Below are 23,426 nucleotides of genomic sequence, written 5' to 3'. Positions count from 1 at the left end.
TATTTGAAAGGACCTTTTGTTGGACTTTTTACATTGATTATACCTGGTGGTGTGCTTCACCCTTATGTGCCATTTTTTTATGATTGATCGCTATAAAACCACTCCCATTCCTTTACTCAGCACATGGACACAGACAAACAAACAGCTGTTTCTTCAGAGTAACAAAAGGTAGGAATCTGCAACAAAGTTTGCTCAAATCCCTGCAGTGTACATAGATCACCCAGAGGAGAATATTTTTTTTTCTCAACAAAAGTGGGGTTACTCTTTAACCACTTGCTGCCCGCTAACAGTACATATGCTGGTAGCGGGCGGCACAGCCAGGCTGGGCGACGTACTCGTACATCCCCCGAAACATGTTTACTAGCGCTCTCCATCAGGAGTGCAGCGGGGCAATCCCATGACCACTGTGTCCACCTGTGATCATGACGCTCAGTACTGGGCTGCCGCAAGCGGCCTTGGGGTATCGTGATAGCGATTCCATGATTAAAATGTAAACAAACAGTCATGAATGGTTTCCAAATGTTTCAATTCATGACTGCTTGCTTAGTGTAGTGCAGCTGTGATTGGCCCACAGCTATCACATGGTACCTGACACCCTGAACCATGTGATTAGCTGTAGCCAATCGCAGCATGCCAACAGAAAGCAAGCTATCATGAATGGAAAGCCATTCATGACAGTTAACTATTGCTTATATATAATAAACAATAACAATTTTAACCCCCCTCTAGAATCCCCCCCCCCCCCCCCCCAGAGTAGTTCAGTGTCACTATAGTGATACTGAACTATTCTAATGACAGCATGTAAAAATAAATAAATATATACATAAAATATAAAATAAATTATACAAAAAATATAAATAAAATAATTTAATAAATAATATATTATTTTTTTAGATACTGTCAGCAGTCAGTATCCCTGATCACTACCACACCAATCATTTGACAAATTACAACTTCAAAAAACTCACCATGCCTCTTACTAAATACCTTGAACTGTACTTTCTAAAAAGGGGTCATTTTCGGGGTATTTGTACTGTCAAATATATATACCATAGTTTGTAGATTCTATAACTTTCCTGCAGACTAATATACACTGATCTGGGTTATTTTTACCAAAGAAATATAGTAAACTACATTTGGTCTAAACTTAGGAAGAAAGAAGTAAAGAAAAATGTGGTTTTCATAATTTTTTCATTTATATATCAAAAATTAAAAAACCCAATGGTGATTAATTGCCACCTAAAGAAAGCTCTATTTGTGTGAAAAAATGATATAAATTTCATTTGTGTACAGTGTTGCATGACTGTGCAATTGCCATTTAAAGCAGCACAGTGCCGAATAGCCAAAAATGCCCTGGTCATGAAGGTGGTAAAATCTTCCGGAGGTTAAAGCGGATCTTCACCCTGAAATGAAAGTTTTCTCCAATCCTCCCCTCCGCTACACAAATCGGGCACTTGTTTTGGGTCATTTTACCTTTTTTTTTCTTGGTAAAAGGGTTCTGTTTCACCCCCTAATGTAGATTACTCACCTATGTGAATGATGTGCTGTACGCTCGCTGTGCCTCCTGGGATAGGCAAGCCACGTATCCTAGGAGGCATAGCCCTTCAGTGGCAAAGGAGGAGGGATACGGGCATAGTGACACATCATCAGGAGGCTCTCCTTCTGAACCCCGAAGAGCCACCAGCCTCCCCATGACGTCACGCATAAAGATGGCAGCTCAGGACCTGATGAGAATAGGATCTCAGCAGGACAACACTGGATTCACTGGGTGGGTGAATATCCGAAAAAAATGTTCAACTGTTTCTGTCTTCTAATTTTAGTTTTTTTTTTTTAAACTTTTTTCATTTTAAGGCTATTTAAAGGATTCACTATGTGATAGCACATATGAAGTGATAGATTCTCTTTATAGAGACATCAGAGCCCCCAATGTCTCCCTTGCACTCAGCCAGGGTAGAGAATATATGATCTCCTCTTCAGCCAGATGGGATTTAGCAGCTCTGAACCTGAAAATGCTCAGTGCAGAATGATTCCAGGTTCAAGTGCTGCAGAGGAAATCAGGTAGGAGAAGACATTTTGGGCATCTCAAGTGGTTTTAATGTGATGGGGGGAGGGGTCATCTGTTCTGCCACATACAAATGACCAATTAGCTGTAAAGAATCACTTCTATTGATAAGCAGTGTACTTTGCAGATACTATTAAAATGTTCAAATCAGTTCTCTATATCTAAAGGAGTTTACAACCTAGTGTCCCTGTACCAAATTCACATACAGGGGTTTTTGTGATGAAGATGGTTAACCTATAAGTATTCTTTAAGAGTTTGGGGGGACCGGGACACCAGACCACCTGGTGTAAGCTCACAGAAATGGGGAAAAAACATATATATAATTGGACACAAGCATGGCAAGAAGAAGACTAAAATGTGTGTGTGTGTGCATATTAGAACTGCACGATTCCGGATAAAATGAGAATCACGATTTTTTTGCTTAGAATAAAGATCACTATTCTCTCACGATTCTTACAGCGTAGCATCATCTTTCACATTATATAAAAAAAATTGGGCTAACTTTACTATATAGTTTCTTTTTTTTTTATTCATTGAAGTGTATTTTTTTCCAAAAAATTGCGTTTGAAAGAGCTGCGCAAATACAGTGTGACAAAAAATATTGCAACAACCGTCATTTTATTCTCTAGGGCAGTGATTCTCAACCAGGGTTCCTCCAGAGGTTGCTAGGGGTTCCTTCAACATTGGGCAATTTCTGCCTCTCAGATAAGTTCCCACTGACACCATTGATCTTTTTAACTATCTGTAAGGACTTAATTCTTCCCAGTGACCACAAGTGTAAGGACTATTCTTCCTACTGACCATCACACTAATGTATCATGAGTTGTAGATTTCTAATTTTTAGCAGGGGTTCCCTAGGACCGCTGTCAAGTTCTCACATACTGACTGATGAGCCTGAGTGCAGAGGAAGGCCTCCCTTACGTATCTGACTCGCGGCCCCTGGTAGAGCAGACAGGTGGCACGGGAGTGCAGAATGGTATGAGTGCCTGGCAGGATCAACAGCAGATGGGTCAGATGGCCGGCACAGCAGACAGGACCAGCAGGCTGGATGCATCAGCAGACAGGTGAGCAAACTGGATGGATCAGCAGACAGGTGAGCAGACTGGATGGATCAGCAGACAAGTAAGCAGACTGGATGGATCAGCAGACAGGTAAGCAGACTGGGACTGAAGCTGGATGGCTGCAGTAGGTAAGTATAGCAGACTGGAGGAGAGTCTTGGAACGTCAGGCAGGCCGGGCCGATAATCAGGCTGGCAACAAAGGTACAAGAGGAGCAGGCAGAAGGAATCGTCAAACAAGCCAAGGGTCAGGTGCAGGCGGATAGCAGGAACAGTCTCAAAACAAGCCGGGTCAAACAGGAGCAGATATCAGATCTTCAAGAAACACATACACAGAGCTGCAGATCAAATGGCAAGGACACAGAGCTGCTGAGGTGTTTAAATAAGGCAGTCTGTTGCCAATCATTGAAATCAGCCTGGACTAAGTTAATCCTTAGGTGGCAGATCCATGACATTGCCCCCTCCTAAAGGGCAGCCTCCGGATGCCCAATTGGGCCAACTTCACATCATGGGATCTCTTGAAGGATTGCATTAGTTCTTTAGCATGAATATTGCTTTCAGGCTCCCAAGAGTTATTTTCCGGCCCATACCCCTTCCAATTAATTAGATACTGAACCTCATTGTACCTCCTTCTAGAATCCAAGATTGCCTCCACCTCAAATTCCTCCTCTCCATTGACTATTACAGGCTCCAGTGGACCAGTACTTCGTTCAGGGAAGGAATTCAAAACAGCAGGTTTCAAAAGAGTCACATGGAAGACGGGGTGAACTTTAAGTGAATTGGGTAATTCCAGCTCATAAGCTACGTCATTGACCTTTCTCTTTACAGGGAAGGGGCCCATAAACTTAGGGCCCAATTTTCTTGAGGGGCAAGCCATTTTCAAGTTCACTGTAGACAACCATACCTGGTTGCCGGATTCCAGAATTAGTTCTCCTGTTTTTTTTCCTGTCAAAGATCTTTTTATTGTACTCTTGTGTTTTGGTCATGGTCTCTTGTAATAGTTTGTTGTTTCTAGAGAAGAAATCTATCGTTTCAGAGACTGCAGGGATTGAGCATTCAGGTATGGTACTAGGCAGGAAGGACGGGTGGTAGCCGTAATTAGCAAAAAATGGAGTTTGTTTGATAGCAGAATGGGAAGAGTTATTATAAGCGAACTCGGCAATGGGGAGTAAAGCGACCCAGTCATCTTGTGAGAACGAAGAAAAGCAACGGAGGTACTGCTCCAGGGTCTGATTGGTTCTTTCCGTTTGCCCGTTTGTTTGAGGGTGGTATGCGGAGGAGAAGGCCAATTCGATTTCAAGGGACCCACACAGAGTTTTCCAAAACTTGGAGGTGAACTGGACACCCCGGTCAGACACAATGTTGGCTGGGACTCCATGGAGCCTTACAATTTCTTTGATGAATATTTTTGCAGTTTCCACAGCCGAGGGTGTTCCTTTCATGGGCAAAAAATGGGCCATTTTGGACAACCTGTCCACCACTACGAAGATGGTAGAAAAACCCTCTGCCGGAGGGAGTTCCACAATGAAGTCCATTGAGATCATTTTCCAGGGTCTCTCTGGAATGGGCAATGGCTTCAGTAAACCCCAGGCTTTTACCTTGCTGTTCTTGCTTTGGGAGCAAGTAGTACAAGACTCCACATAACTCTTACAGTCATCTACCACCTGAGGCCACCAGAACGTGTGTTGTACCAGTTCGGCCGTCTTCAGGGCACCGAAGTGCCCAGCCAGCTTGTGGTCATGAAAGAGCTCCAATACTGCCACCCTTAAGTCCTTAGGTACAACAATTTTACCTTCATGCCACAGTAGGCCATCCTGTGCCTGTAAGCTGGTTTCAGAAGACGAAGCAACCTCGGCAGAAGCCTGTTTGATTCGGGATAGCAGATTCTCATGTAGTATGAGAAAGTTTCCTGAGGGAAGGATGGTGTCTGGAAGTGTGGACCTCTCAGATTCGTTGAACATATATGAGAGTGCATCTGGTTTTGTATTCTTCGACCCTGGCCTGTACATTATATGGAATGAGAATCTAGAGAAAAAAAGTGTCCACCTTGCCTGCCGTGGTTTTAATCTCTTTGCTGTTCTCAGATATTCTAAATTCTTGTGGTCCGTATAGACCAGAATGGGATGTGCTGCACCTTCAAGTAAGTAACGCCATTCTTCTAATGCGGCCTTGATGGCCAAAAGCTCACGGTCTCCCACATCATAATTTCTTTCCGCTGTAGATAATTTGCGGGAAAAGAAAGCAACTGGTAGTAGTAGGGCTTTAGCTCCTTGCCGTTGAGACAGCACAGCCCCTACTGCAACTTCCGAGGCGTCAACTTCAAGAACAAACGGTAAGGCAGGGTCAGGGTGCTTCAAGATGGAGGCTGAAGTGAACAGTTTTTTGAGGGCTTCAAATGCCAATTGCGATTTGGGAGACCAGAGGAATCAGGTTCCTTGCTTAGTTAGTTCAGTAATGGGGGCAATAATAGCAGAGAACCCCTAATAAACTTCCGGTAGAAGTTGGCAAACCCAATGAAGCGCTGAACCCCCTTCTTGTCCACAGGAGCTGGCAAATCCAAGATGGCGGTGACTTTCTGGGGGTCCATCTTGATGCCTTCAACAGAGATTATCAGGCCTAAGAACTGGATACACTGAAGTTCAAATTCGCACTTCTCCGGTTTGACGTAGAGGCCATGCTGCTGGAGTCGTGTTAGCACATTTCGGACATGCCTACGGTGGTCATCTACTGTGGAGGAGAAAATCAGGATGTCATCCAGGTACACAATGACGTACAAGTCCAGATAGTCACGAAAAATGTCATTGACAAAGTGCTGAAAGGTGGCTGGCGCGTTGCATAACCCAAAAGGCATGACAAGGTACTCGAAGTGCCCGAATCGGGTACGAAAAGCCGTCTTCCACTCATCTCCTTCTCGAATACGGATTAGGTTGTATGCTCCCCGGAGATCCAGTTTAGTGAAGATGACTGCGGTTCCCAGTCTCTGAAACAGTTCGGGCACAAGAGGCAGTGGGTAACGGTTTTTGACAGTAATCTTGTTTAATTCTCGATAGTCTACGCAGGAGCGTAGTGAATGGTCCTTCTTTTCAACAAAGAAGATGCCTGCGCCAGCCGGAGAAGTAGATGGGCGAATAAATCCTTTCTTAAGGTTGTCATCAATATAGTCCTTCAGTGTGCCCAACGCAAGCTCGGTTAAAGGGAAAATCCTTCCGAAGGGGACCTCAGCCCCTGGTAACAGTTCAATAGGGCAGTCGTAGGATCTATGGGAAGGAAGGGTCTTTGCACCCTTCTTACTGAACACGTCCAGAAAATCGTGGTATGCCACTGGGATTGATTGGCGTAATTCAGGATCTGTGTCAAGGCAGAGTAAGGGTGAAGGGTTGACTGAGGCCTCTTGCAGGCAATGTTGCTGGCAATAACTTGAAGGAAATTTGATTTCTCCAGTAGTCCAGTTGATGTGGGGATTATGGGCCTGCAGCCAGGGCATACCTAAGATGATGGGGAACAGAGGTGATGAAATGGCATCCAGGCGTAAAAACTCTTGGTGATGGGAAGCAATGATAGCCAGCAAAGAGACAGTCTCCTGTGTGACTGGACCAGATTTAATGACAGAGCCATCAGCAAGATGTATGGCTAGTCTCCGGGTCTTTGATTGAAGTGGAATGAGGTGTTTGGCTGCAAACGTCAAGTCTATGAAACAGCTGCAGGCTCCGGACTCAATTATGACAGATACCTGGATACTCTTTCCTGGGACCTGTAACATGATGGGGAGAGCAAAGTGAGAGGCTTGGTTAGGTAAGACAGGAACATGCATTGAAGAGATTGAAAGGCACTTACGCATCTTTGCAGGACAAGACCTCACATAATGCCCGGGTCCCCCACAGTACATACAGAGGTTATTGATTCGCCTGCGCTGTCATTCCTCCGTGGTGAGAGAGGGACGAAGCAAACCCAACTGCATGGGCTCAGAGGAATCCGGAGCCGGAGCAACTGGAGCGGAAGGAGCCTGGCTGGAGAAACTGGGAACTTTAGGTAGCATCCAAGTTGGCCGATATTGACCTATGGATCTTTCGGAGCGACGTTCCCTTAGACGTCGCTCAATCTGAATTGACAAAATAATAAGTTCGTCCAGAGACTGGGGTATCCCTACTTGTGCCAGTTCATCCTTTAGAGGATCAGATAGTCCCATCCGAAATTGGTAACGAAGGGCCGCATCGTTCCAATTGGTATCAGAACTCCAACGCCTGAACTCGGCTGCGTAGTCCTCTGCCGCTCTGCGGCCTTTCTGAAGTGCATGTAATGCGGCCTCAGCAGTGGCAGTCTGCTGGGGGTCCTCATAAAGTTGTGACATAGCGACAAAGAATGTGGTGAGGTTGTTTAATGATTCAGCCTTTTGTTCCAGAAGGCGATGTGCCCAGACTTGGGGTTCACCGGTCAACAGGGAGATAACGAAACCCACTTTAGTTGCTTCCAGAGAAAAGGTGCGGGGTTGTAGGGCAAAATAGAGTTCACAAGCATTACGAAAGGCTCTGTATTTGCTACGTTCACCCGCAGTTCTTTCGGGCGTGGGTACCCTTGGTTCTGGTGGTAACATCACTACTGAAGGTGCGGATGAGATACCAGCTGAGGTAGCGCTTTGAGGGTTGGCGGGAGATGACAGAATTTGAACTCGTTCTTCCAGCCGAGTATAACCCTCTTGTAGATCTTTAACAGCTTGTGTCAAACCCGCCAGGTGTCGGCACAGTTCTTCCATGGGGGAGGTTCCTCGCTCGGGCTCAGACATTGCTGTTTGATACTGTCAGGTTCTCACGTACCTGACTGATGAGCCCGATAGTGCAGAGGAAGGCCTCCCTTACGTATCTGACTCGCTGCCCCTGGTAGAGCAGACAGGTGGCACGGGAGTGCAGAATGGTATGAGTGCCTGGCAGGGTCAACAGCAGATGGGTCAGATGGCTGGCACAGCAGACAGGACCAGCAGGCTGGATGGATCAGCAGACAGGTGAGCAGACTGGATGGATCAGCAGACAGGTAAGCAGACTGGGACTGAAGCTGGATGGCTGCAGTAGGTAAGTATAGCAGACTGGAGGAGAGTCTTGGAACGTCAGGCAGGCCAGGTCGATAATCAGGCTGGCAACAAAGGTACAAGAGGAGCAGGCAGAAGGAATCGTCAAGCAAGCCAAGGGTCAGGTGCAGGCGGATAACAGGAGCAGTCTCAAAACAAGCCGGGTCAAACGGGAGCAGATATCAGATCTTCAGGAAACACATACACAGAGCTGCAGATCAAACAGCAAGGACACAGAGCTGCTGAGGTGTTTAAATAAGGCAGCCTGTTGCCAATCACTGAAATGAGCCTGGACTAAGTTAACCCTTAGGTGGCAGATCCATGACAACCGCAGAGCTATTTCAATGGTTCCTCTGTGTTGAAAAGGTTGAGAAAGGCTACTCTAGGGTCTCTGATAAAAATATATATATTATGTTTGGGGGTTCTAAGTTATTTTCTAGCAAAAGATACTGATTTTAACTTGTAAGCAACAAGTGTCAGAAAAAGCTTTAGTCTTTAAGTAGTTAAACTGACCTCATTTACAGACCAAAGTTCATTCCTTTGATCTAAGAGGACCAAATGAGCTCTTCTCTAATCTATCCTTCAGTGCTGAGGAATGTTGATAAACATTGGCCAGCTTTTTTTTTTTTTGACAGCTCTGAGCAGAGAACGGCTCTGCACTTTTTACATAGAATTAGGGAAATGCTGGGTGAAGATTGTGAGTGGATTGAATCGAGATTGTGATTTTTTTTTTTTTTTTAACAATTAATAGTGCAGCTCTAATATACTGTGTGTGTGTGTGTGTGTGTGTGTATATATATATATATATATATATATATATATATATATATATATATATATATATAATTAACGTAATTAGACATTTCTGTGCAGTTAAATTGTGTTTAGGTAACAAGCCCCTTCATATGAGGCCAGTGTTGTCTTGTCACATTAAGTAATTTATTCCTGTTAGTTATATGATGTATTACCGGCCATTGTTGCAAATGCCTCATTTTCATTATTTTACTTTCTTATTGTACTGCTGTGTTTTTGTCTCAGACATGATTGCTGAAATGAACAAGAAGCTATTTACTGAGAAGATCTTGAATCATGCCCTGGGAATTATCTACCTCCTGACTGGAGAGGTAAGTGTAAGTAGCAAAACAAAGGACATAATGGAGGGGCTGCAAATAGTGCCGACTTTCTCTCACCTATGCATTTAAGGCCTGTTTCACACATGCGGACCGTTTAGGTCCGCCTGTCAGTTTTTTAGGCGGACCTGAACAGACGCTCCATACAGTTCTGTGGAGCGACAGATGTCAGCGGTGACATGTCCGCTGACATCCAGTCCGCTCCGATCCGCTAAATTCATTTGGATGGAATCCCTATTTTCTATCCATCGATTGGATCGGATGAAAACGGACAGGCGGATTCGTTTTCATCCAATCCCTCATAGCGGAGATCTGACAGGTCCGTCTCTGCACAGTGAGCAGAGACGGACCGATCATCCGCCGGCTTAGCGTGGATCAACGGAGCGACCCCCGCTGAGCAAACGGAGTCCGTCAAAAACTGACATTATGTGTGAAAGGGGCATAGCTCCCCTACATCCTCCCAACAAATATGTGCAGTGGCAAAAGGGCGGACTTTAACGCCCACATGATGCAAATATGTGCTGAGAGCAGGGGTGGCCGACGTCTCTCAGTACAAAGACAGCTCTTGGTCCGTGGTAAATATTGGGTAGCTGGTGGGACTGGCTTCCCATCATATATGACCACTGTGAAAGTGGTCACACGATTGCTGATGCTGCATCATTATCTTCTTTTGTTGTAAAGTTATGTAAACCCAATAAATAAAAAAAATCTCATATAAGCTTTAAGTGGTTCCAAAGGCTCTATTTTCTTTGTTCTTTAAAAATAACAAACATGTCATACTTGCTATGTGCAATGGTTTTGCACAGAGCAGCCCCGATCCTCCTTTTCTCGGTCCCCTGCCAGCACTTCTGGCTCCTCCTGCCCGCCAGGTGCCCCCATAGTAAGCCGTTTGCCATGGGGGCACTTGTGCGTGCACGCTTCCAAGCGCCTCTGTTTGTACCGCTCCCTCATCACTGGCTGTGTCTGACAGCAACAGGAGCCAATGGTCACAACGCTGCTGTGTCTGAACCAGTGAGGGGGGAGAAAGCCGGGAGAGCCTCTGCTCTCATACACATTGCTGGATTGAGATCAGGATCAAGTTAGAATTTAGGGGTGGCCTGGGTGGGGGGGCTGCATGTAGAAAGTCTTTTTACCTTAATGCGTTCTGCCTTTAGAACTACTTTAACTTGTTAAAGTGTTTGTTAACCTAAAAAATAAAAAAACAGATCCTGTTCTCTTAAAGTATGTTATACAGCACAGTGCTTGTGCTGTGTAATTTGGCCCCTTCTATCACCTAAAATACCTGGCTGATCCTGCCTGGTTCTGCCCTCCACCTTGTAAACTGACCACGGTTTATCATGGCTGCTGAGCCCTGACACTGTGGTCAGTTTACATGCCTCCATTATCCGCAGCCCTGCTCTGTCCTTCTTTGTCCTCCTCTTCCCCCCTCCCCTCCTGCTATTCTCATAACTATTATAAAATCCTCCCATCCCTTCTGTAACATAATATGTGTCCCTGTGCCTGTGTTATATAAAAAATATGCTGATCTGTACCTATATCAGAGCTGCTCCCAGCACTCACGTGACTCCTCGGCTCTCTCTCTCCTCTCCTCCCTGGCTGACGTTATCAGGAGTGCTCGGCCCCACCCACTGAAGCTGTCAGCTGGGCAAAGAAGAGAGCTGAGGAGTCACATGAATGTCCGGAGCCGCTCTGATATAGGTACAGATCAGCATATTTTTTATATAAAACAGACACTGGGGCACATAATGTTAAGTTACAGAGGGGGTGGGAGGTTTTTATAGTTGTGGCTTAACAACCCTTTAAAGTAACTGGAAAAGCTATTTTTAATCATTTTAAAACTGTAGCTTTTGATAAAATATTACCTGGTGTTCCTCCCACAAAGGTCCTTATTCAGGCACTGCTGTTATAGGGTGACACTATTCAATCCCTGTCTCTTAATTGTTCTACTGCATTGTCACCCTGTTAAGCACTTTCCTAGTTGATACTAGAAACAGACTTGCTGGTGCACATCACACAGGCATGACACACTGTTGTCACCTTTGAGAGAAGCACTGTGAGAAATATCATGTAGCCATCACTGGAGTGAGTGTATGTAGATGGGAAGTAGTTGCAAAGAGGATTCAGGAAATCAGAAGTGTGGATATGCATCAGATGAAACCAGTATTTTATTTGTTAAAAAATGCAATTGTTTGATACACAGTGCTTTAGCAAACCAAATAGCTTTCAGTTAGGGTTTACACTGTATGCCCTTCAGTCAACTTTTTTACACTATTACCACAGTAGTATATCTTAAATAGGAAGTAAACCCTGAAGTAAACCCTGACTGCAAAGTAAAAGCATAACGGGCTAGTATGCTTCGCATACTAGCCCATTATGTGCCACCTACCTGCAAATGAAGCACGCAATGTTCCCGCTGGTGTCCGCGTCCATCTTCACCCAACATTTGGCATGTAATTTTTTTATGGGGGGGGAGCGGGTACCCTGTTTTTACAGGCACCCAGCTCCCACTTCCTCCCCTGGGGCCGCAGCGCCGGAAGGAAGATCACCTCTCCCTCCCCCTCCCTGCAATCTTCCGGGACACGTCACAGGTCCCAGAAGATTGCCCGGCCATTCACAGTGCGCAGCGCGGCTCGCGCATGCACAGTGCCACAGCTGGGCGCCCACAGTTAGAATGCCGCCGCCGCAGAGAGGAGCGGGGCTTCGTGCGCCCGCATCGCTGGACCGTGGGACAGGTGAGTGTATGTTTATTAAGTCAGCAGCTACACTTTTTGCAGCTGCTGACTTGTAAATGGGTGGAACTCTGCTTTAAAAAGCAGCATTAGGGTACGTGCACACAGTACTGATGTTTAAACATCAGTATTCCTGAACAAAATTTCAGGCATTTATTTTGTGCGTATTTGTGCATGTTTGCATGTACGCGGATACACGAGTAAAATAAATTCTAACCTCTTCAAATGAACACTTTACGCACAACTCCAATTTTTGCATCTTTATTTTACTCAACTATGTGCTGTGCATTTTTACGCGCTTGTGTATACAGGCACATTGAATACAATGGGCTGCATTAAGAACAGTAAATAAAACGCCTGTATGCCTGAAAACGCTCAGTATTTTGGCAGGACTGTGAAAGAGACCATAGTATAGCTTCCTATACAGCTTATCTTTCTGTATTACTGGGAGATATTGAGGATTATGTAACATGCGTGTATTTCAGTGCGCTCCCAAATTACTGAGTGCACCTTTTTCAAATAGATGGGCTGCCTTAATGCAGTGCATGTAGACATGTCTGTTAATGTCTGTTAATGCAGTGAAATAGTGTGAATGGGTTCTTGCTTTAAAACCACAATTTACATTTATATACAGAGGACTTTCTCTGCATTAATTTTTTTTTTTTGTCCTACAGGAATATGTGGTTGTAAAGAAGAATTCACCACACAGCAGCACACATTCACTGACTGGAGATGTAAGTTTTGCTGCAGGGTGTGACATTTACTGGTTGGCGCCTGACAAATCAGCATCTGACCACAGTATATGTGGAGTTTCATTCACATTTTTATTGCACATTAATTAGATTAAAAAAATTTTGCTCTAAGATTACTACCCGGGCAACGATCACATGATCTCTGGGTATGTGCTACATTCTGGGTATTTCACAACCATTAGATATGTCAGACAGACCTTATCTTACACTTAGTTGAGAAGCCCCTTTTATAAAAGCTATATAATCTCTAATCTCTCACAAAGTCTACTAATTCTATTTATTAAGGCAAATAGAATAGTGTAATAACCCGTGTGAATTAATCGGAATATAGTTACATAGTTAGGTTGAAAAAAGACACAAGTCCATCTAGTTCAACCAAAAAAATAAAAATGGCAAATGGGCGTACCTGTAAGTCCCATTTGAATTCCCCGCCGTGCCATTGCGTGCGCACCGCCGGCGGCGTGCGCTCCGGCCGGGAGCTTCGTGAGTCGGGTCGCGGGTCCCACGGACTCGATCGCCGCGGAGATACCCGCGATTGCCTCACGGAGAGGATGAACTGCCTAGTGACAGTGTCATTGATCTCTGCTCCCTGTCATCGGGAGCAGAAATCAGTGACGTGTCACAGCTAGCCCATCCCCCCTACAGTTAGAAATCACTCCCTAGTACTGACTTAGCCCCTCCCCTCCCCAGTGGTTAACCCCTTCACTGCCAGTGTCATTTACACAGGAATCAGTGTATTTTATAGCACTGATTGCTGTATAAATGACAATGGTCCCAAAAATGTCCGATGTGTCCGCCATAATGTCGCAGTCACAATAAAAATCGCTGATCGCCGCCATTACTAGTAAAAAAAAAAAAATATTAATAAAAATGTCATAAAACTATTTCCTATTTTGTAAACGCTATAACTTTTGCGCAAACCAATCAATAATCGCTTATTGCGATTTTTTTTTTTTTTTTTTTTACCAAAAATATGTAGAAGAATACGTATCAGCCTAAACTGAGGAATAAAAATGTTTTTTTAATTATTTTTTGGGGATATTTATTAAAGCAAAAAGTAAAAAACAATGCGTTTTTTTTTCAAAATTGTCGCTATTTTTTTGTTTATAGCACAAAAAATAAAAACCGCAGAGGTGATCAAATACCACCAAAAGAAAGCTCTATTTGTGGGAAAAAAGGACGTCAATTTTGTGCTCTGGTCAGGAAGGGGGTAAATTCTTCCGGGGCTGAAGTGGTTAACTGGTCTGACTTGTGTCATTCGGACTTTGGAAAAGGTTCTTGCACTACTTTGGTCCGACTTTGGTTTGATTTCAGCCCGTTGAATATCATTGAAGTCGTATTCAAGTCGGATCAGCATCTTAACTAATCCAACATGTGACATGCGACTTGTGCTTAGAGACAATGTTGTATTGAAAATGTATTGAAAATGAAACCCAAATCCATAGCGGACACAAGTGGCACTCATCTCAAGTCAGAGCCTGTCCATTAAAGTCTGACCGATGTTGCAAGGTAAAGTCGGATCAGAAGTCGTGGGACTTTCATGTTGGAGCAGTGTGAACCCGGTTTAAGGGACTGATTAGTTTGAAAGTGCATTATAATGTACCATCCAAGCCTTGAGATATTTTAACCCTTTGTGAGGACAGAGAGTGTGCACATTAGTTTACAACTGATAGTGAAGATCTGGCAGCACAGTACAGACATAATTATGGTAAACCTAACTCCCTAGCCCTCTCCTGATATTACATAGAAGCAGAAGCTAAGTAGGATTTCTCAGGAAGGAAAAAGCAAGTAAAAATTTAAGCAGCAGATTTTAAATATTTTATGTAAATTGACACCTACTTTTTTTTAAGATGCTTTTTATTATTTTTTTCCTTGTAACAAGAAAAAAACACCATGACAATTACAATAATGCCAGATTAACAAAAGAGTATGTCCTGCATAATATACTATTGCTTAGTTATTACATACTGAGACCTTAATATAGTATACATAGTCAAGGAACATTCAGATGGCGTATACAGCATAAATCAAATAAACACCTACTTTATGTCTTAAATATAAAGTACCGTATGTGTTATCTCAATTTGGATGCAAAAGAAATATTAAAATACGCTTTAGGCTCGGTTCACATTGGTGCGATTTGGGAACCCTGCGCATCGCACCCGACTCACACTGCCATATGTGAACAAAGTTAATGACGCCCCCAGATCGGTTCGCATATCGCAGTGCGAACTGTCAATTCGGACATAAATCCGATCACATGGGTGTGAACACCCATGCGATCCGATTCTGGTGCGGACCAAAAAAAGGTCCTGCACAACTTTGGTCCGAATGCGATGCAAATTCATCCATACAATCTGTATGGCAGAATTTGCATCTCAGACATCGCACAGCAGTGAGGTGCGAGTCACGTGCGATGTCGCACAGCGCACCAATGTGAACCCAGCCTTAATGCACTTTGTAGTTACTTATTTGTACTGCTTTATTGAATGATAGTTTTATTTTTTGTTTTTTCTATGTTTAGTAAAAGGCAATACTTTCATTGCTCTTCATTCCTCTAGAATATGTGACACCTTTTAGGGTCCTTTCACACGGGACGGATCCGTGATGATCCGCCCCATGAACATCCGCTTGCTCAGCGGGGATCGCTCCGTGGATCCCCGCTGAGCAGGCAGATGACAGGTCCGTCGTGCAGCGACGGACCTGTCAGAGTGCCGCTCTCCCCTATGGGGGATCGGATGATGACGGACCGTAGAGTCCGTCGTCACCCGATCCGATCCGAAAACGGATGGAAAAGTAGGTTTTTCCTTCGTTACACTTTTTCGGATTGGAGCGGGTCGGATGTCACCGCTGACATCCGATGCTCCATAGAGGTCTATGGAGGGTCCGTTCAGGTCCGCCTAAAAAACTGACAGGCGGACCTGAACGGATCGTTCATGTGAAAGAAGCCTTAAACAAAAAAGTAATTTAGAAAGTAAAGAAAAAAAAATAAAAAGGTTTATACTTTTATATTAACAACTCCTGTACTTTAACAATGCCCTTCGGTTGAATCACAGTTGACTAGCTTTCATCTCAATAAACTCTTGAATCTTTTATATATCTATAAATCATATACGTAGCTCTTTTATACAGGCCAGCTTGTGTTTGATTGCACTGACTTTCTTTTGTATTTAAGGTACCAATAAAATGTGGTGACATATCCATATTTTTCTCCACGGAGGAATGGGATTACATAGAGAAAAACAAGAACCTTTATAAGGATGTGACAGTTAATAATGGCCAATCCTTCGATGAAATGAGAATGGAAACCAAAATGAGTTTAGGTGATTATTTAACTTGCTGAATACAGCTAATGTGACACATATTCTTTACATGTATAGGCAAATCAGACAGCTTACTGCTGGCACTGAAGCATACTGCTCCTCTTTACTGAAAAAAAACAAAACATTTATTGAGGGTTCAGTTCACTAAAACGTATTGCAGCCTTTTCATTGCTGTGCATTTTCTGTCAATTTTTATAATCTAAAATTAAATTTTCAATTTACTAATTTGAACTTTGACACAAATAAATTAATGAATGATATTATAGATTTTTCCTTTGTGTAAAAGTCAATGCAGAAAATTTGCTTTCACTCTCTGCAATGTTGCTAGCTAAATAACCAAGGTATGCTCCAGGCAGAAATGAAAATTGAGCCTCAATGTGTATCTAACCTGAAAACCTTAATTTGTTATTTCTCTTTCATTCATTGACGAACACAGCACTCCATAATCAGAACCATAGGGTTATATCGCCCCCTACAGGAGTAGGACACTAGGCAGAAAAAACACTGCCTATGGGCAGTCCTAGCTGGTATACATCCCCCTCTCTGCTATAGGCCTTCAGTTTAGTAAGGACCTAGCTCCCTCCCAGGATCTTTGGTTCTGGCAATTTTTCCTTTTAAATGGCATTTTTTTCTCCTGTTCTTTTTTCTGTGAGATCTACAATCAACTGCTGGGCTGGGCGACAGGCTGGATAGCTAGATCCAGTGGTCCCCCCTGTCTGGCCAGCGAGCACGCGTAGACCAGAGATCCGAGCTGGGTCGGCCGCGACATAGCCCCACTGGATGGGGGCTGACCTGCGAGTTAAACGCCTCGCGAGGTCGCATGCGACTGGGTCCTGGCCTGAGTCACAGCGTTTATTTCTTCTTACATTTCGGTGGTAAGGGGTTCTGTCTGGAGTGGTGCCCGCCTGGTTCCGTGGTATCGTGAGTATGATATCCCCCCTCTCCCCCTGGATGCGGTGGGGGGTGAATGCGGGCACCCCCCGGGATGGTTGATCCTGCGTGTTCTCCTCCCCCCCAAGGCCCCCCTTTGCTTTGTGTGGTCCCCCTTTGATCCCTACATCAGGGGGATTTTCTAGCCTCCATCGACATCAAAGATGCTTACTTGCACATTCCAATATGTGCCCCACACCAGTGTTTCCTCCTCTTTGCTTTGAGAGAGGAGCACTATCAGTTCGTGGCATTACCCTTTGGTCTCGTCTCCGCTCTTCGGGTCTTCACAAAGGTGTTAGCCCTGGTTCTGGCATTGCTACGTTAGCAGAGGATTGCTGTGTTGGGCTACTTGGACGACCTCCTGTTGCGAGTCCTCATCTGCATTGATGGACAACGTGGAGGTCACTGTCCAGACCTTGAAGGAGTTTGGTTGGCTTCTAAACTGCCAGAAGTCTGCCCTGATCCTGTCCAGGAAATTGGATTATCTGGTTCTGACTCTGGATTCAGCTCTGGCCAAAGTGTTTCTTCCTCTGGACAAACTCTAGAAGTTGCGATTCATCTGTTGCTGTCCCGCAGGAGGTCCTCCCTCCGGACTTGCATGCGAGTGCTGGGCTTGATGGTGTCTACAATCAAGGCAATCCCGTTTGCACAGTTCCATACGAGGTCCCTCCAGAAGGAGATACTAGTGAAATGAGACAAGTGTCCAAAGTCTCTGGACAATCAGATTTGGCTGAGCTGGGAAACCAGGGGTTCCCTGGTCTGGTGGCTTCGCTTGACGACTCTTCGGCAGGGCAAATCTTTTCTCCCCCTGTATTGGACAGTGGTCACGACAGATGCCAGTCTGTCCAGGTGGGGAGGCATCCTGGGGCTGAGCTCTGCTCAAGGTTATTGGATGCTAGAAAAATCCAGTCTACCGATCAATGTCTTGGAACTTCGGGTGATCAGGCTGTGCCTGGAACACTGGACGGATCAGCTCCGGGGGCTTCCAGTACGGATTCAGTCTCACAATGCCATGGTAGTGGCTTTTGTCAATCACCAGGGCAGAACAAAAAGTGTGTCGGCGGCTCTGGAGGTAACTGGCATTCTCTGGTGGGTAGAACGCCTTGTTCCGGCACTCTCTGCCATCCACATTTCAGGTGTGGAAAATTGGCAGGCGGACTATCTGTCGGCAGGTGTTGGACCAAAGGGAGTGGGCCCTTCATCCGGACATGTTTCATCGGATATGTCTGTGGTGGGGGCACCCCTGAGCTGGACATGTTGATGTCTCAGTCCAACAGGCAGGTACCGAGGTTTGAGGCAAGGTCTCGGGATCCTCTGGCGGACACCACAGATGCTCTGGTGGCCCCGTGGAGCCAGTATCGTCGCTTTCCCTCCTCTCAAGCTTCTACCACGACTACTGCACAGGATTGAGGCCGAAGGGATTCCGGTCATTTTGGTGGCCCCGGATTGGCCTCGCTGGTCTTGGTACTCTGACCTAGTGTGCTTGGTCGCTGACATCCCTTGGAGGCTGCCTCTCAGGGAGGACCTGCTGTCCCAAGGGCCAATCTTCCATCCTGCTTTACAATAGCTGGCTTGATGGCCTGGCTGTTGAAAGCCAGGTGCTGAAGGATAGAGGTTTGCCTGGGTCGGTGATTCCGACTACGCTGAAGGCTAGTAAGTCTATCTCTAGGAAGATTTACCATCATACATGGAAAGCGTACATCTTGTGGTGTGAGTTGATTAGTGTTCACCCTCGTTCCTTTTCGGTGGCTCGGTGGCAGAAACCCTGAATCAGACCAAGACAGAAGTACAGTTAAATCACACTTGTTTAATAATAAAAGTAAATAGAACAAACGTAGTCAAAACATAGCCAAAGTTTGGTAACCGGAATGGATAGTCAGACGAGCCAGAAAGTCAGGAAGCCAGGGACCAGTGTAGTGGAAAAGCAAGCAGGATCTGGAGACAGAAGGCACGTCAGCCAAGCAAGTCCTTAACAGGCATGCAGGAGAGACTGTCTGTGATGTTGACCAGGCGAAGGCAGAGATCATCTGGGCCGGGCGGCTTAAATAAGCAGGACTGACGAGCAGGATATCAACAGGTGAGTCACCGTGGAGAGATAGGAGCTGGCAATTAACCGACAGTTGAGCGGCCAGCTCAGAGAAGGGAGGGCTGAGCCCAGCCCTGACACAGATTTTGACCTTCCTTCAACAAGCTGTTGAGCAGAAGTTGGCCTTGAGTACCATCAAGGGCCAGGTGTCTGCCTTGGAGGTCTTCTTTTAGCAACCCTTGGCCACGCATTCCTTGGTGCGTACTTTCATTCAAGGGGTTGGACACCTGACTCCGCCAGTGTGGTCTCCTCCACCGCCGTGGGATTTGAACTTCCTGCTTTCAGTTCTCCAGAAACCTCCATGTGAAAATATTTGGGAGATTCCCCTGCTTACGCTGTCTCAGAAGATGGCCTTTTTTTATTGTCGATTACCTCTGCTCGCAGGGTATCGGAACTGGCAGAGTTACCTTGTCGTACCCCCTACTGGTGGTCCACAAAGATAAGGTGGTTCTTCGTCCATGCCCGCTGTTCTTACCTAAGGTTGTCTCTGACTTCCATTTGAATGAAGACATTATGTTGCTTTGTGTCCAAGGCCTGCTCATCCCAAGGAATTTGCGTTGCATGCCCTGGATGTGATTCGGGTGCATCTGGCAGCCACAGAGTCTTTTCGGAGTTCAGACTGTTTGTGATCATGGACGGGCCAAGAAAGGGATTGTCCACTTCTCCTGCAAGCATTTCCAGATGGATCAGATGGTGACTCAGGCTTATTCTATTAAGGGTTGGGTTCCTCCTTTCCCTGTAACGGCGCACACTCTACTCGGTCGCTTAGTGCTTCTTGGGCCTTCCATCATCAGGCATCAGTGGCGCAGGTTTGCAAGGCAGCCACTTAGTCGTCGGTGCACATTTTCACTAAGTTTTACAAAGTAGATGTTTTGGCATCTGCAGATGCTTCTTTTGGCCACAAGGTTTTGCAGGCTGCTGTCTAGAGGGTCTGTTCCCTCTTTAGGGGTGTATTGTATTGGGCTTTGTTACAATTGACGGCTGCCAAACAGACTGCATAACACAGCGGGAGACACCCGCTGTTTAGTAATCAAAGGTACGGCTGCAAATGGGCACAGTGAGGCTGCAGATGGGCATGGTTTACCCAGTAGCTGCTGCATTTTCCCACCCTAGGATTATACTCGAGTCAATACGTTTGTTTTTTGTGGTAAAATTAGGTGTCTCGGCTTATATTTGGGTCAGCCTATACTCAAGTATATACGGTACATATAAGGAAGTCCTAAGTCTTACACAACCCTACCAGGCATCACAGCCAGGTGGATGGCACCAGTTTTCCTGCTACAGTAAAGGAATAGAGTGGTGTAAACTCCCCACCAGCAGTCTGCTGGCTGAACAGTAAATGAGATCGATAAGGTCATTCTTTTGCTCTGATTTTTCTCTCAGCATTTCTTGTCGGTACACTTGCATGCAGCCTAGATGCCTTCTATTGCTGCACCTTGCTCTCCCACACTGAGCACTCTTGTACAGAAAATTGCAATAGACTGATATCATGTCAAATTCAGGTACTCGTACTAGTTGCATAAAAAAAATTAAAAAAAAAAAAAAAAATTCACTAATTGTTACAGAGCTGCATTAATTCAGGCTTCAGAGTTTTATTTGTAATCCTAAAATCTGAACAACCTATTTCATATATTTGCTGATGGCGAAACGCTAAAGATGATGCAAGTGATATCAGGCTTTTATCTGATCTCAACTGTAATATGCAGATGTTCAAGAGGACGAAATAGAATGTGTGTCAATACCTGATGGAATGGAGGATACAGAAACAAAGGAAGAAGCCAGTAAACCTTTAGATATAGAACCAGAAGTTATTATTGGTGAGTTTCTTTTTTTCTTTTTTTTTATATTTTTTAATTGTATGTAGCAAATTGATCAATATACCTAAAGTTAAACTACAGGCAGAATAAAAAAAATTATATGATGCAGTCTGTCACCAGAATTAGTACAATATTTGTGTTTCTGAGTCCCTATACATAATGATGACATAATGTTGTCACCTGTTGATCCTGCCAGCAGCTTCCTGTAACAGGTCAAACTGTGCAGCAAAAGTTACAGTTACAGGATGTCTAATGCTGTGTACACACGGGCGGACTTTTCGCCATCATAGGTCCGATGGTGTTTCCGACTGACTTTTGACGGACTTGCGAACGAACGGACTTGCCTACAATCACACCAAAGTCCGACGGATTCGTACGTGATGACGTACGACCGGACTAAAATAAGTTAGTTGATAGTCAGTAGCCAATAGCTGCCCTAGCGTCGGTTTTCGTCCGTCGGACTAGCATACAGACGAGCGGACTCGAGTCCATCAGAAAGATTTGAAACATGTTCCATATCTAAAGTCCGTCTGATTTTCGACCGAAAAAGTCCGCTGCAGGTCCGATGAAGCCCAAACACGGTCGGATTGTCCGACAGATTCGCCCCGTCTGTCCAGTCCGGTCGAATAGTCCGCCAATGTGTAGACGGCATAAGTCTCAGTAGCTAAATGACCAGAACAAAAGTAATTCAAGTAGCAGGGGATACTGCATACCTCCAAACTTTTTGTGATGGGAATGCAGGACACCTATTAGCAAAAGTATGTAGTCATAGGACACACACCCCTTAAAAAAGATTCTACCTGTACAAAAAAAATTGTTAGTCAAAAATAAAAAGTGCATTTTATATACAACTATATAGATCATACCAAAATGAGGGACAAATGAGGAGGAAAGAGGGACAGAGGGACTCTGTTCTAAATCAGGGACAGTCCCTCGAAATCAGGGACGGTTGGGAGCTATGATACTGGCTGCAGTAGATTGAATGAAAGCATAGCTACCTGTAGTTCACACAGGAGGGTGACCAATGACCATGTTACCACGGTATTGGGAGCAGGTGGCAACCATTATTAAAGGGGTTGTAAAGTCAGAAGTTTCTTTTTATCTTAATGCATTCTATGCATTAAGAAAAAAGCCTTCTGTGTGCAGCAGCCCCCCTAACGCTTACCTGTGGTCCCTGTTTGTCTCGCGATGTCTCACGGTGTCACAGCCTTTCGAGATTCTCCTTCCTGATTGGCTAAGATACAGCAGCGGTGCCATTGGCTCCCACGGCTGTCAATCAAATTCAGCTAGCCAAACAGGGGAGACAGGGGGCAGGGCTGGGTCGGGGCTCCGTGTCTGAATGGGCACAGGGAGCTGTGACTCTGCTTGGACGCCCCCATAGCAAGCTGCTTTCTGTGGGGGCACTGAACAGGAGGGAGGGGTCAGGAGCACAGAAGATGGACTTGAGAAGAGGAGGATCCGGGCTGTTCTGTGCAAATCCACTGCAACACAACAGGTAAGTGTGACATGTTTGTTATTTTTATAGGAAAAAAAGTGAGGCTTTACAATCACTTTAAAGATGGTCCCAGAGTGGAAGCACAAGAGCTGATTGATTCAGCTCCTTGGCTTAGTTTTAGACCTTTGTGTTAAACCAGCTGGAGGCATTAGCTTTTTAGTGTGTAGCATGCTGTGCTGCATCCTGATTTGAAGTATTGGGCATCAGGACTTTAGGTAATGTCTGTCTTGTGCTAAAGTAGATTGGCAGCATATTCTTATGCTGTTTCCAGGCTGGGTGCATTTTGTAGTGCATATGCTTGTTTTTAAGGGTACAGTTAGTATAGAAAAGAATCGCCCCCTTTAAAATCACATTTTGTCGCTTTGCAGCCTGAAATGAAGATGGACATAGTTTTTGTTTTATCCAGCTGTATTTACTATTTATAACACCAACATGTCAAAAGAATCAAAAACACCTCTAAAGGGAGATCACCTCTAAAGGGATGCAGACCCTGCCACTTTCCTCATTAGAAAACTGCAAGAGCAGCAGCTGATTGATAATTATAAAGCCACTTCTATTCACATTGCACATGGACACAAACAAACCGCTATTGCTTGAGAATAACAAAATGTAGGAATCTGTACATTGATCACCCATTGATCAGTCTGTGAAAATGCGGACACCCGGAAAGTCATAGGTATACAAACACTTGACTGAACACATTTTAACAGCTAATGCAACATAAGCTTATTTTAATCAATTAAAAAACCCTACTTAGATCTGGCTAGTTGTGAACAAATTTGGAAAATGTGGTAGTAATGATGATAATTTTGTGCAGGTGACATTAATGATTCCGCAGCTAGAATTGAACAGGTGGATGAGATGCATGATAGTGGACATTTGGTGGATAAATCAGAGACGGTTATTGATGTCACAGGTGGGTAGTGTTCTTTAATATGCTTCAAGGTAATCTATGAGTGAAGTACCTTTTTCGATGGCAGCTGTT

General features: G+C 44.8%; 1 protein-coding gene across 2 annotated transcripts in view; it reads left to right on the top strand.

Moving 5' to 3' along the window:
- LOC141107964 (oocyte zinc finger protein XlCOF7.1-like) overlaps positions 1–23,426 on the top strand; it is a 33,022-nt gene that overhangs the window by 4,688 nt on the left and 4,908 nt on the right. For both annotated transcript variants that reach the window (XM_073599070.1, XM_073599068.1), the window contains exons 2-6: positions 9,218–9,303; positions 12,713–12,772; positions 15,966–16,113; positions 20,836–20,946; positions 23,259–23,357. In XM_073599070.1, coding sequence (XP_073455171.1) covers positions 9,220–9,303; positions 12,713–12,772; positions 15,966–16,113; positions 20,836–20,946; positions 23,259–23,357 — 502 coding nt within the window. In that variant the 5' untranslated portion in view covers positions 9,218–9,219. The remainder of the gene's footprint in view (positions 1–9,217; positions 9,304–12,712; positions 12,773–15,965; positions 16,114–20,835; positions 20,947–23,258; positions 23,358–23,426) is intronic.

Source organism: Aquarana catesbeiana, linkage group LG09 (assembly GCF_042186555.1).
Source record: "Aquarana catesbeiana isolate 2022-GZ linkage group LG09, ASM4218655v1, whole genome shotgun sequence".
Taxonomy (NCBI): domain Eukaryota; kingdom Metazoa; phylum Chordata; class Amphibia; order Anura; family Ranidae; genus Aquarana; species Aquarana catesbeiana.
The sequence above is the reverse complement of the archived record's forward strand: the minus strand, read 5'-3'. Positions and strand labels throughout refer to the sequence as shown.